This window comes from Cebus imitator, unplaced genomic scaffold (genome assembly GCF_001604975.1).
Source record: "Cebus imitator isolate Cc_AM_T3 unplaced genomic scaffold, Cebus_imitator-1.0 Scaffold381, whole genome shotgun sequence".
Lineage (NCBI taxonomy): Eukaryota > Metazoa > Chordata > Mammalia > Primates > Cebidae > Cebus > Cebus imitator.
The window spans coordinates 350,137-362,692 of record NW_016107696.1 but is presented as its reverse complement, the minus strand read 5'-3'; the positions used below and the strand labels follow the sequence as shown (position 1 = coordinate 362,692).

General features: G+C 40.1%; 1 protein-coding gene across 1 annotated transcript in view; it reads left to right on the top strand.

Moving 5' to 3' along the window:
* Positions 1-1,738: 1,738 nt before the first annotated feature.
* Positions 1,739-12,556, top strand: part of CADPS2 (calcium dependent secretion activator 2) — a 355,227-nt gene continuing 344,409 nt past the window's right edge. The window contains exon 1 of the mRNA XM_017507634.2: positions 1,739-2,399. Within this exon, the coding sequence (XP_017363123.1) occupies positions 2,055-2,399 (345 nt within the window). The 5' untranslated portion in view covers positions 1,739-2,054. The remainder of the gene's footprint in view (positions 2,400-12,556) is intronic.

Sequence of the window (12,556 nt, the reverse complement as noted above, 5' to 3'; positions counted from 1 at the left end):
AATCATACATTTATGTCCCTAGAAATTTTTATTAGTTTAGTAAACCTCAGACATTTAATATACTGACTTATTATCAGAGCAAATTACGGCAGAAAATGACACTGTTTGAAACTAGAAAACTGTTTCCAGTCCTTATTCCATTAGGTGCTAGTTCTGTACCCTAAAGAAAGGATTCTCTAATTCTCAGCTTCCTTATTTGAACAATGGAACCTAAAATAGTGAGCTAATGTATCTAAAGAGCTTAGTGCAATATCTGGTTCAAAGGGCAATCAGTAATGATATCACCTGCCTCGGAAGGTTATTACTTTGATAAGGATATGAGATAAACAATTTCACAGATCTTTGCAAAGTGCTAGATAAGCATCAGATATTAAGACAAATGAGTAAGATTGCTATTTGTTTACCTTGACAAAAATAAAACATTGCTTTTAAATACTCTGTGTTTGAGATTTCCTATTTCTTGGCAATTTGTGACAAGGCCACAGCCACGCTCTTGCTGAAGACCTTTTATTACTAGGGGACCTGTTAAAGATTAGGCAAAGGCAGATAGGAGACTCCTCTGGAGTAAGCGCCTCCTTGTCTTTTACCCTATCTAGAGAGAATGTCAGTAAATACAGGAGGAAAGTCTGTCTTGTGTACCTAACTCTATGAAAGTGGCCTGAAAAAGCTAAAACTGCTGTTTGACCTTTGGGGTAGAGGAGCTCCGAGCTGGTCGTTTATTTGCCCTGTGTTACTTCCACTGAGCTTTATCATCTCCTTGCCCACCTGGTGCTGCATACTCCACCTGGTGTTGAATGCATTGTTTTCCCTATTTCCCTCTCTGTCAGGACTAAGGACACAAGATACAGAATTACCACAAGAAACTCCTAGGTGGTTCCAGCACTAGGACTGAGAAATCTGCGCAGATAAGGCAGGCTTGTGTGCAGCTGCGAAACGCCCACTTGAGGCCAAAACCATCAGCGTCTGGTGTCCCGTGCCTTAGTCCACCGCGGGCTCCGGAAAAGGATAACAGTGCTGGACACCAGGAGGGCGCTCAAATATCTGCTGAATAAATGTCTACACTACACAACTTGTTTTGAGTCAACTGCATCGCAACCCAGAAAATCATCGAGATATGTTTGAGCTGAATCAGTGTCGTTTGCACATATAAAATCTCCCTTGCTGTGAGTCTGCAGGAATAGAACAGTTTAAAAAGTACGCCTCGTTTTTTCTTTTTTCCCTTTTCATTACTCTGACTTTTATAATTTAGGCTTCAGCATGAGCATCAAACGGCAACAGAGCAGAGCGAGAGAGACTTTTCAAAGTCCTGTCGCAAAGCTATTTCGTGGTGAGGGCTCCAGTCCCTGTTTTCCGCGCTGGGGTTCAACCCTGGGCAGCAGGTTAGGGTTGGAGAGACGTCTCGGCGGCCCCGCCTCACCTCTGGCTAGTGAACAGTCCCTCCCCGGCCCGCATTCCACCTCCACCTGCGGGAGAAAAGATCCTAGATGGTGGGGTGAGGGTACTTGGAGCAGCCCCGGTGGCCGCTCCCCGCCTTCGCAAACTGTGCGCTAGGGCACCAGGCGCCGGGGCACTCGGGCCCGGGGGGCGGCGGCGGCGCGCGCACGCGCACTCCGCGGCCCCGCGCGGCTCCTCAACATTCCACTCCACGTGTTGCTTGTTGTAGGCGCCACAGGTTCCTCACCTGCGTCCGGGCGCTCGGGGCGCGCTGCCTCTGCCGGCGTGCTCTGAGGAGCCGCTGGGTCGGCTCGCCCGGGCTGGCTGAGCAATTCCTGAGGCGCTCAGGCGCACCCCCAACGCTAACTCCGCCTATTCAATCCCTGCGGCTCCCCCTCTCCCCCTCCCAGTCCTCCTCCCGGCTCCCGCCCGCCCCCTTCGCCCTGGCGGTAGGAAACACTCCTGAATTTAACTCGACGTGTCCGGAAAGCCCTGGCCAGTTTTCCTTTCGTTCTGCGGCCGCTGCAGCCAACCCAGCGGCTCCCTCGGACCCGCGGGCGTAGCTGCGGTGGTGAGGCTCCTGGCGACCGCGGACCGAGAGCCGGGGACCCCCAAGCACCATGCTAGACCCGTCTTCCAGCGAAGAGGAGTCCGACGAAGGGCTGGAAGAGGAGAGCCGCGATGTGCTGGTGGCAGCCGGCGGCTCGCAGCGAGCTCCGGCGGCCCCGGCTCGGGAAGGGCGGCGGGACGCGCCGGGGCGCGCGGGCGGCGGCGGCGGCGGCGCGGCCAGATCCGTGAGCCCGAGCCCCTCGGTGCTCAGCGAGGGGCGAGACGAGCCCGAGCGGCAGCTGGACGATGAGCAGGAGCGGAGAATCCGCCTGCAGCTCTACGTCTTCGTCGTGAGGTGCATCGCGTACCCCTTCAACGCCAAGCAGCCCACCGACATGGCCCGGAGGCAGCAGAAGGTGAGTTGCGGGACCCGGCGCCTCCGGCCACCACTTCTTCCTGGGGTTTTCTCTCGGGAGAGCTCTGGGGCGCCTCTCGTCCTTCTGCGAAACGCAGGACGCCGTATTTTTGTTAGTCTTTGAGGCCAGAGGAATCTTTGGGGACAAGACGGTGCTTTCACCCGCTGGGTATGGGGCTGCAGCGGACACCTCTTCTCCTCCTCCCAGCCTGGGCTGGCAGGAGCTGTCAGCTCACCATCCGGGAGACAGAGACCCACAGCGCCGGCTGCGCCGGGGTTGCACCCGGCAGGCGCAGCTCTGGTCGGATTAGAATGCAGCTCCCATCAACTTTAATTTCCAGCAGCACTGGTGCATTCCTGCCCACCTAGCCCGGCGTGATATTGCTAGAACTGGGTTTGCCGAGGGTCTGAATGAGTGCTGTAGCTAGGCGAAACAGGTGGAGCCCGAGTACTTTTCTTCTGTTGGCTAGAGAAAAAGCTTCCCTTAAGAGGGGTAGAAATTTTCCTCAGTGAATAAAAAGCAAAGTTAAATTCATACGTTTCCTATATTGCCATACAGCCAGGACGTCAAATCCAAACACTGAAGAAGGCATGCAGCTTTGTAGAGTGGCTGTGGGTATTTGGGCAGGCCTAATGAATGAAACACACTATTACTGATGAAAGATAAAGGATTGGTGCATGACCACTTAATAACAAATGCTTTTGGAGCGGGGAGGGTAAAATGCCTTTTCTCCCACAAAAGGTAAGAAGTTTGTTTCAGGTGAAAGGTCGGCCAACTTTAGTTTCAAAACAAGAACCCAGTTGTCCTAAGTGGTAATCTAGGAAATCTTTTTAATATAATGCTGAATATGTAGAAATGGGTAACAGTTCCCTCAGTTTGTGACAAGACCTGGAGATCCAGAAAGATTGTAGTTTGCTTAAGGCGTACCTAGCTGCACAGACATTTGTTAGTTTTCTGAAATATTAACTTAAGTGTGTGAGGCATTTTTAGAAATTTGCAGAGGTTTTGAGTTGACTTTATAACTGTAGTTCAGGGTAAATTCAGTCTGCCTACACTCTCCTACCCTTATTTAGCTAACCTTTGTTTTTTGAGGTATGATTGACATGTAAAAAGCTATGCATACCAGTCAATCCTAACTGTTGGTGGTTTCATAGGTGTATAAGTATGGAGGTAAGTGTACACTTATGAAACCACCTATAGTTAACACTGTTGTAGGCTTAAGATCTGCCCTCTTAGAAAAAAATTTAAGTGTTCTTACCCAACTTTTTAAAACACACACAAACTGAGCAACTATTTTGAAATCATTTATTCTCTGAGAATGCTTGCGGGATATTTCCCTAAGCTGGAGACTAGTAACAGTTTCTTCAGCTAACCTAACCTTAGGTATTGAATCACAGAATGTTACAGATGGAAGAGATCTTGAGATCCTAGGGAGACTTCTCATTTTGGAGAAGAGAAATAGGTCATAATAGCATTTCCCAATCTCAGACAAATTGCCACAGAGAAAGCCACCATTACTCAGGTAAGTTTTGAATGCCCTGTGGTGTTTTTGTGAACCTGCTACTCCACTCCTGGGTGAATCCTATACTTCCTAATCAGTTGCTCCAACTGAGTCTGTTCTGAGGCAGTCACCCATGGCCTCTTCGCAACTAAAATTTTGTATATGTTGTGGTATGAATTCATATCATCCAATCTCTAGTTTTACTATTCGTATTGCATTTAAGCTTATTTTTAATGTATTCAAGTGTAAAAATAATGTTTGGTGAAATTAAGACACTATTTTCTCCTGGTAATTTTATCCTTGAAGATGCTTTTGCAAATTTACTACAAGTTGATTTATACTGTGAATACTTGTTGCATTTTGTTAATGAAGCAGACCCTTCCTTGGCTGTTCAAATAGTGCAGTTTTCTCTGACTCCACCTGTTTAAATATTATGTTTGTTCAAAATTATTTGAATTGGCAAGCAGGTGCATTCACAATACCACCGAGGAGACTATTGTTATAACCTTATCTAGGCATTACCAAAGATAATTTCAAACTACAAAAAAAAGCAAAACATCACATATATTCTATGAAAAAGATAATTAGAATGCTTAGGAATTTCCGTACTCTAAATGCTGAGAGCATTGAGCACAGGTTAACTTTTGTGAATTACTTTCATTTTTTTATTAAGACAGATGCCACATAGCCTAAGCATTTATTCAACCTTCCCCCACTTTTTTAAAAAATGTGCTGCTTACTAAAGGGAGTTGAAGCAACTCTTGGCAGTCTGGTTTCCTCCTAGGGCAAGATGGAATGTGAATTTAACTATGTTCATGTGAATTTGATGCACAAGCTAATAAGAAATGCCAAAACTTCCTTGAAGTCTTGCATTATACAGTTAGATTATCTAAAAGAAGTCCCAAGATAGTTGCAAAATCACTAATCTATTGTACATTTTATTCTGTATCTTCAAGTAGTCTGGCATCCAGTAAAAAGATTTAATAGCTTAAATTGTTGTCATTGAAATGAATATTGCTGCTTACTCACTTCTCTCAACTTTGAGAATTTAGAGACTCAGAAATTGAGATCTGAAAGGGTTCTCATTTTATGAAGAAAATTAATCACAATGATAACAGCTTTACCCAGGAGGCCAGGACTCAGGTTTCTCATCAAAGCCCTTTCACTATAACAGCTGGTGAGTTTCTATGAATCAGAGCGGAGCAGCCTGTTATTTATTTTTTTCACTTGGCTGAAATGGTCCACAAAGTTAGTAAGAGGTTGTGTCTATGAGCTATTCGAGAAAGCTTAGTAGCATTAAACACAGTTAACTAAAACACAAATTTCTTTACTTTTGTCTAGAATATTTCCATTTAGAGGAATAATAGTGGTCAGTTTATGACATTCAAGCCCTCTGATTGACCACTGATGGCTTTACAGAAAATTCTGGGGGTGCATATGGGGTAGGCACTGTGACAGAGTGCCTTTCCAGGTGCTACACCTCCTAAGTGAACGTATCCAGGGGTTCACGCGTGATATGAGTATGAACTAACAAACAGTGATTTAAAAATGACGTCAGTAGTGATAGTGCTTGAGTCTCTAATGCTGATTACCTTTGTACCACCCCGATGCTAACAGTAATGATGATTAACTTGGGATGATTCTAGCTCTTTAGTTAAAGTTAGGATCAGTCTTGAAACTAGAAAAACAGTAATACAAGTCAGGTGCTAATTAATAAAGGCAATTTGTTTGTTCGACTTTTGAAAAACATTGAGACCTCAGAGGAAAAAGTAACAAAAGGATTCTTTGGTTTGAAAGTTAGAGAGACCCTAATAAGCATAATGACCAACATAGAGGAGATTAAGTACCTTTACTCATAAATCTGAGTTCACAGACTTCAAGTCTAACTTTGTAACTGTATTTAAGATGTATATGACTTAAAGTGCTGATGGCTTTGGTTAGTCAGAATCTGTCGCTTTCTAGTCACTGATTGCTCTTCTCATAAGTTTAGTTTTTGTTTAGTTATTTTTTAACTAGAAATAATGAAGAGGGGATTAAAATGGAAGCTACCAAACTTCCATATGATTCATATATCAATGAATTTTACGTTTCAGTGTGTGTCCCCACTGTAACCACACTGAATTGTGCCTTATTAAACCATTTTGTATAATCACTCCTACCACTTGGCATAATTTTCTGTAATAATTCTGAGTTTGAGAAATGTATATAAATAATACTATGATATTGCAGATGGTGGGGAAGTAAACAGGTAAAATTGATCTGGAGAAGAACATTGTGGGGAAATAGTATTGGGTGAAATAATACAGCTCCAACTCGCTCATTTGAATGTTCTCTGCTATAAAGTGGCCACTTTTATCTCCCTTTGGACATAGTGGTAGTTTCTGGGTTTTATTTTGTTTTCATCTTCTGACTACTTAGGTGATGTCTATTGTATATATGTAAGTGTCAGATTCAGTCCATGCTTTAAATAATTAATGAGGTATAGGATGGAGTAAAGATAATATAAAGGCAATGTGAAAGTCTTTTACTTTTCTGTGGGAAAGTGGGAACTAGTGTTCCTAAACATGTTTTGAGACCTGTGAGATTCACTTTATTCTCCTAAAGAAAGCCATAAAAATGGTAATACCTGTTGGTGTAGAACTAATGACTTCAAAGTGACACGTTCCCAATGTTTCTAGCAAGCCCCAGAGACAAGTTAGCAGTTTTCAAACCCTATGGTTTGCCTTTCTTTCTGGCCTGTAGGTTTCCAGCAGATCTGATGATAGTCTAAAACGTCATACTCTTAGGGAGATGGGATGATTTATCTTTTGTGCTCCTTGGGCTTTGATACATTATGGTGCAAATACAGAAGGGATTGTTTGTATTATTTGCTGCTTTTCATTATAGGGAATACCTTGCCCTGTGGGGAGTGAGTTGGAAATAACATATTAAAGTAAAACCTCACACTGGACTTAAAACAGTATCTCAGGGAAAATTGCTTGTTGCTTTGGCTGATTCTTTTAACCTTCCACAGCGTATCCTGAGACCACAGCACTTAATTTGGTGGAATGAGTTGTGCTAATGAGAACTCGGACAGATTAAGTGATGTTGGCATTTGCTTCTTTCCTTCAAAAATGAAATCAGCAGCAATTTTGATATATACTGACTGCTTATAAAGTGAAATAAAATATTTTAATGGTGTTTTTTTCCTTTTCAGTTTTGTTTTGCTTTTAATGGAAACAGCTCTCTTTATTCACACTCTCACAAAATAAACAGTACAGTTTGTAAGGTCGTGAAAGACTTTCAAAACAAAATAAGAAAGCTGACTGCCAGATTATAAAGTTTGGGAATTCTGAATGGAAAATTATTTATCATTTGCTAGTGAGGTAGGCCACTTTTGACTGATTGTGCTACTTTATATTAATTTCAAATTAATCGAGACCTTTGGGAAGGAAGAGGTGGATTGCATAGTCATGTGACATTGATATTTCAGTTTTTAGGCTAGGAAAGACTTAATGATTGTAAATACTGGACATATCAATGGGACAAATCTCATATTTTCTAGAGTTTGAAGAGCATAATTCAAACATCAAATTATAGAATTGTTGTTCAAAATCTGTAATATTTCATTTAGTGATCCCTGTGTTTCAGTTACCTAAAATTTTTGATTCGATATTCTTAATGGGGAAAAAAGTGTGATTCTTACCTTAACTGCACATGAAAATCACGTGGGGAACTTTAAAAACAAGTCCATTATCCAGATTGTACCCCAAGGTAATTCAGTCAGTCTCAGGGGGTGTAGTGTTAAAGGGTCCCAGGTGATCTCAGTGTATAGCCAAGGCTGAGAACCACCGTTCTAAAGAGAAGGTAAAGCAAAATGGCTTGTTTTCACCTAGGCAAAATGAAAGTATTTGCAATAACAAGTGAGATTAGTGAGTAACTAAGCTGGCATTCCATGTGCAGAAAAAGGTAATAGGGGTACTCTAAGGAACCAAACACACAATATTATAGAGTTTGTGCAGTCAATACAGTGGAGAGGCTAGTGGATATTTATTTAAACTTCTAAAACATACATAGGTGATATGCTGGAGGCTTTTAAATTATATTCACAGTAGTGTCATTTATTCATTATAAAACTATAGATAACTCACCACATCCGCAACAGAAAATATATGTTGAATGCTGAGGGTAAGCATGTGTGTTGCTTTCCATTCCAGAATGATCTAGGAAGAAGAATACTGTGAAATCTCCAAGTTGGGGCTGACACTAAGTAATTCCTAATTGAACAGTATAGTTCACAAAGGTCCCACAAGACCGTTAGTGGACAAACTGTTTCCTCAGTGTATGTAGTAGTAATGCATACAGGTTTTCCAAAAGTAAACTTTAGTTCTAACATAATTGTCTTATTAAATAAAGTAATTAAAATGACAATTTAAGTTTTGATGTTCCAAAATTATTACATTAGGTGGACAGTAAGGAAAAACTTCCATATTCCTCAGATTTTATTAAAAAGGTATGTAGTTGGTTTGCTTTTGGGAGCCTTTTACTTTGTACAGCGTTACTGATGCTCTGCTTTTTGAAATTTTTATTATAACACTTTGTAGATGTCGTGGTTTCAGTATTTTCATCTTGCAACCTTCAAATGTGATGGATTAGTGATGGATTTTTATAATGAAAATGTTATGGGGCAAAGAGCCTGAAATTTTAAAGGCTGTCTTTGTCAGTTTAATAGCTGAGATTTTTAATTTGCTCCTTTCTGCTAGTATGCTTTTCCCATTTTTCTTTACGTTTCTTCTCTCTTTCTCTCTTTTGAGTCTCACTGGCTAGAGTGCAGTGGTGCAATCTCGGCTCACTGCAACCTCCGCCTCCTGGGTTCAAGGGATTCTCCTGCCACAGCCTCCCTGGTAGCTTGGACTACAGGTGTGCACTACCACACCCAGCTAATTTTTTTAAATTATTTTTAGTGGAGACAGAGTTTCACCATATTTGCCAGGCTGTCCTTGAACTTCTGACTTCAAGTGATCTGCCTGCCTTGGCCTCCCAAAGTGCTGGGATTACTGGTGTGAGCGAGCACACTCAGGCATTTTTTTTTTTTTTTTTNGAGACAGAGTCTTACTCTGTTGCCTAGGCAAGAGTGCAGTGATGTCATCTTGGCTCACTGCAACCTCTGTCTCCCGTGTTCAGGTGATTATCGTGCCTGGGCCTCCCAAGTAGCTGGGATTACAGATGTGAGCCACCATGCCCAGCTAATGTATTGTATTTTTAGTAGAGATGGGGTTTTGCCATGTTGGCCAGTCTGGTCTCAAACTCCTGGTCTCATGTGATCTGCTCACCTTGGCCTCCCGAAGCACTGGAATTAGAAGCATGAGCCACCATGCCCGGCCTGCAGCCTGACTTTTGATGAACCTCTACTTTCATTACTAAGATTTATGGCCCAATTAAACATGAATTATTTCCTTGGTAAACTATTTATTAAGCCCTTATTATGTGAATTTAACACTATCCAATATGTTCTGAGGATATAGTAAGAAAATAAAGCAAGCAGAAATCCTCTTGTGGGCTAATGTTCAATAATTATAGATTGCATGTCTGTAAGTTTATTAAATCTTTTTTCAAATTACCATGTAATTTTAACTTATGAAAACTCTGTATTTTAATTTCTGGTGTGGTTAGTTCCCTCTCTTCTATGTCAGAATTTTTTTACTGGTATCATTCTTCCTTCCCTTCCCACTTTTTAAAACTGGTCCACTAGTACAGCATCTTTGTTAGGAAAGCACTGTCTTTCCAGAGCCTGGGCTTCATCTTCTCACTCATTCACTGTGTGAACAAGGCACTTCATATTTCTGGGACCTGATTACTCCTTTAATAAAATGTGGGTAGTGACTTCATAGGATTCCTGTTGTGATGAAATGATATGATGCCTGTAAAGTACATGCTCCTGATTAGATGCTATTGTTGCTAGTTGTTAATTAAACCTGTTTGGGAAACAATGATACTATTACTGTATTTAGCCTTGCAGGAGCATATGATATCTGCAATTGGTCAAGCCTCTTGTTTTCATAACTTTTTGTTGTTTTCATTATATAGCTCTCTTGCATTTATAATCAAGGTAATTTTTATATTTTGTATTTTTTCTTATTGTGACATCTTTTAAAATTATCTCATTAGGGATAAATGGGAAGCTTTTTAATGTTACAACTAGTCATTGATGGTGCTTAATGGTTGTCTTCAGTATTGATCCTTTTAAATTTTCTAGGTTGGCAGTTGAATCATCTGTTGGTAGTGATGGCTTTCGTCTGGTCCTGTCCAGTTTCATACCTCTTTTGTTTCATATATCACCATACTCTTTAGAACAGAAGAGTATTTGTACTTGTTGCCAAAACCCTTGTTTTGATCCAGTATTCGTTGGGGAATGTTTTTGGTGCTTTACCAGTGAATATACTGTTGCTTAGGATTCTTGGAGAGGTATTCTTTATTGTTTATCCTTTCTCAAAAATTACATTAAGAAGATAAAATATATCAAGAATTGATGCTAAATGTTATTAAATTCCTTTTTTGTATTAATAGCAGTGAATGCCTAGTTTTGTTTTACTGATGTGACAGATCAGATTACTACACCTCCTATTAGTAAAGCATATTTGCATTTCTGGGGTAATTTCTACCTCATTATGACTGTTTTTTTATACACCTTTGAGTTTGAGTTTCCTGTACTTTTAATTCTTACATATATATTCATAAGAAAAAGGTCTATCAATAATGGTGTTAACAGAGAAACATTTTACCTTTATATGTGCTGTAGAATAGTTTTGTTTTTAATATGTAAAGCATCTGATACATGGAGTTTTGAAAGAATTCACTTAAGAAATTACCTACCTCCAGACCTTGTTTTCTTTAGCCTATTATTTTTTCTTCTTCAAAATTAAAATATGATTGCATGATTTCAATAAATTGGCTATTATCAGATATATTAACATATATAAACATATTTTTTACTTATTTTTCCAATATCTTTTACGTTGCTTTAAGTCTTATTTTAGATTATACATACATGTTATATGCATGCAATCACAGCATTTTGGGAGGCTGAGGTAAAAGGATCAGTTAAGCCCAGGAGTTGTAGACCAGCCTTGGCTACACAGTGAGACCCAGTCTATACAAGAAATAGAAAAGTTAGACTGGCATGGTTACTCATGGCTGTGGTCCCAGCTACTCAGGAGGGTGTGGGAGGAGGATCACATGAGCCCAAGAGGTCAAAGCTACAGTGAGCTGTGATTGTACCACTGCACTTCAGTCTGGGTGACAAAGTGAGACCCTGTCTCAAAAAAATAAATGCTGGATTATCATTATTATTTTTGACACAGAGTCTAGCTCTGTTGCCCAGGCTACAGTGCAGTGGCACAGTCCTGGTTCACTGCAACCTCCGTCTCCCAGTTCAAGCAATTCTCCTGCCTCAGCCTCCCAAGTAGCTGGGATTACAGGTGTGCACCACCATGCCTGGCTAAGTTTTGTATGTTTTAGAAGAGACGGTGTTTCACCATGTTGGCCAGGCTGATCTCAAACTCCTGACCTCAAATGATCCGCCCACCTCAGACTCCTAAAGTGCTGGGATTGCAGGCATGAGCCACTGCGCCTGGCCAGATTCCCTTTTTTAAAAGTTATATCTGTTAACTTGATAAGTTCTGCTATTTTAGAAATCAGTAGTTCATATCCTTTCTTTATGTTTTCCTTAGGGTTGTCTTTTGTTGTTGCTTTTAAAGAGGACCAGGGGAATGGGAGAGAGCCATGAGAGAATGGTTCTTTCATCTAGCTTCTCTTAAGATTACTTATTTTTTGTGTTGTAATAAGATAATGAGAATATATGAAAGCTATGAATTTATCTCTGAGTACAGTTTGGCATTAGTCCTTATGTTATAAAACATTTTAATTTAAATATTCTCATTTTAGATTTTACTGTTTTCCCTGAATCAATATTTACATATTTAATCAGAAGAGTGATTTAGAAATTTCAGTTGAAAAAATTTTTTTCTCTTTAGTAATGGATTTTCAATTTTATATTGAACAGATAGTGTTGCTTATGGCACATAGCATTGTTGTATGTAATTTTTTTTTTATCACAAATTAGTATACTGACTTGAAGATTAAAAGTTTGCTATATATCTAATAATTAACATTATTGTAGTAAGCATTTCTATTACTTATTTTTGTCTTCTTTGACTAAATCATCTTACTATGATTGTTTTAATTTATTTTGCATTTCTAGCCATATTTAATTCATATGTTTTGAGTCCAGTCTCTTAGTTGTGTAAAGATTCATGAGTATACGCTTACAGTCAATGAAAAGTAACTTCCTTTGATCCATTTAATGTGCGTGTGGGACAAGGATTCTAATTTGTTTAGATTTAACATAATTTTATTTTCTTTTGGTGGAGTTTGTCAGAGATATTGAAAAGTATTCACAATTTGTATACACCCACACTCTTAGATTCACCTAGTTATGCGTATAATATAAACACGTATGTACACATACGTCTTCAAATGTATACATACACTTCTGGATTGCTTTGTATTGAGGAAAATTTTGCAACAATTTTTGCCTAGTGTATGCTTTAATAAGAAGGTTTAAACACTTTATTAGTCATCAGTGAGGTGTTTAATCTTATTTCCTGTTCAGTGGTGT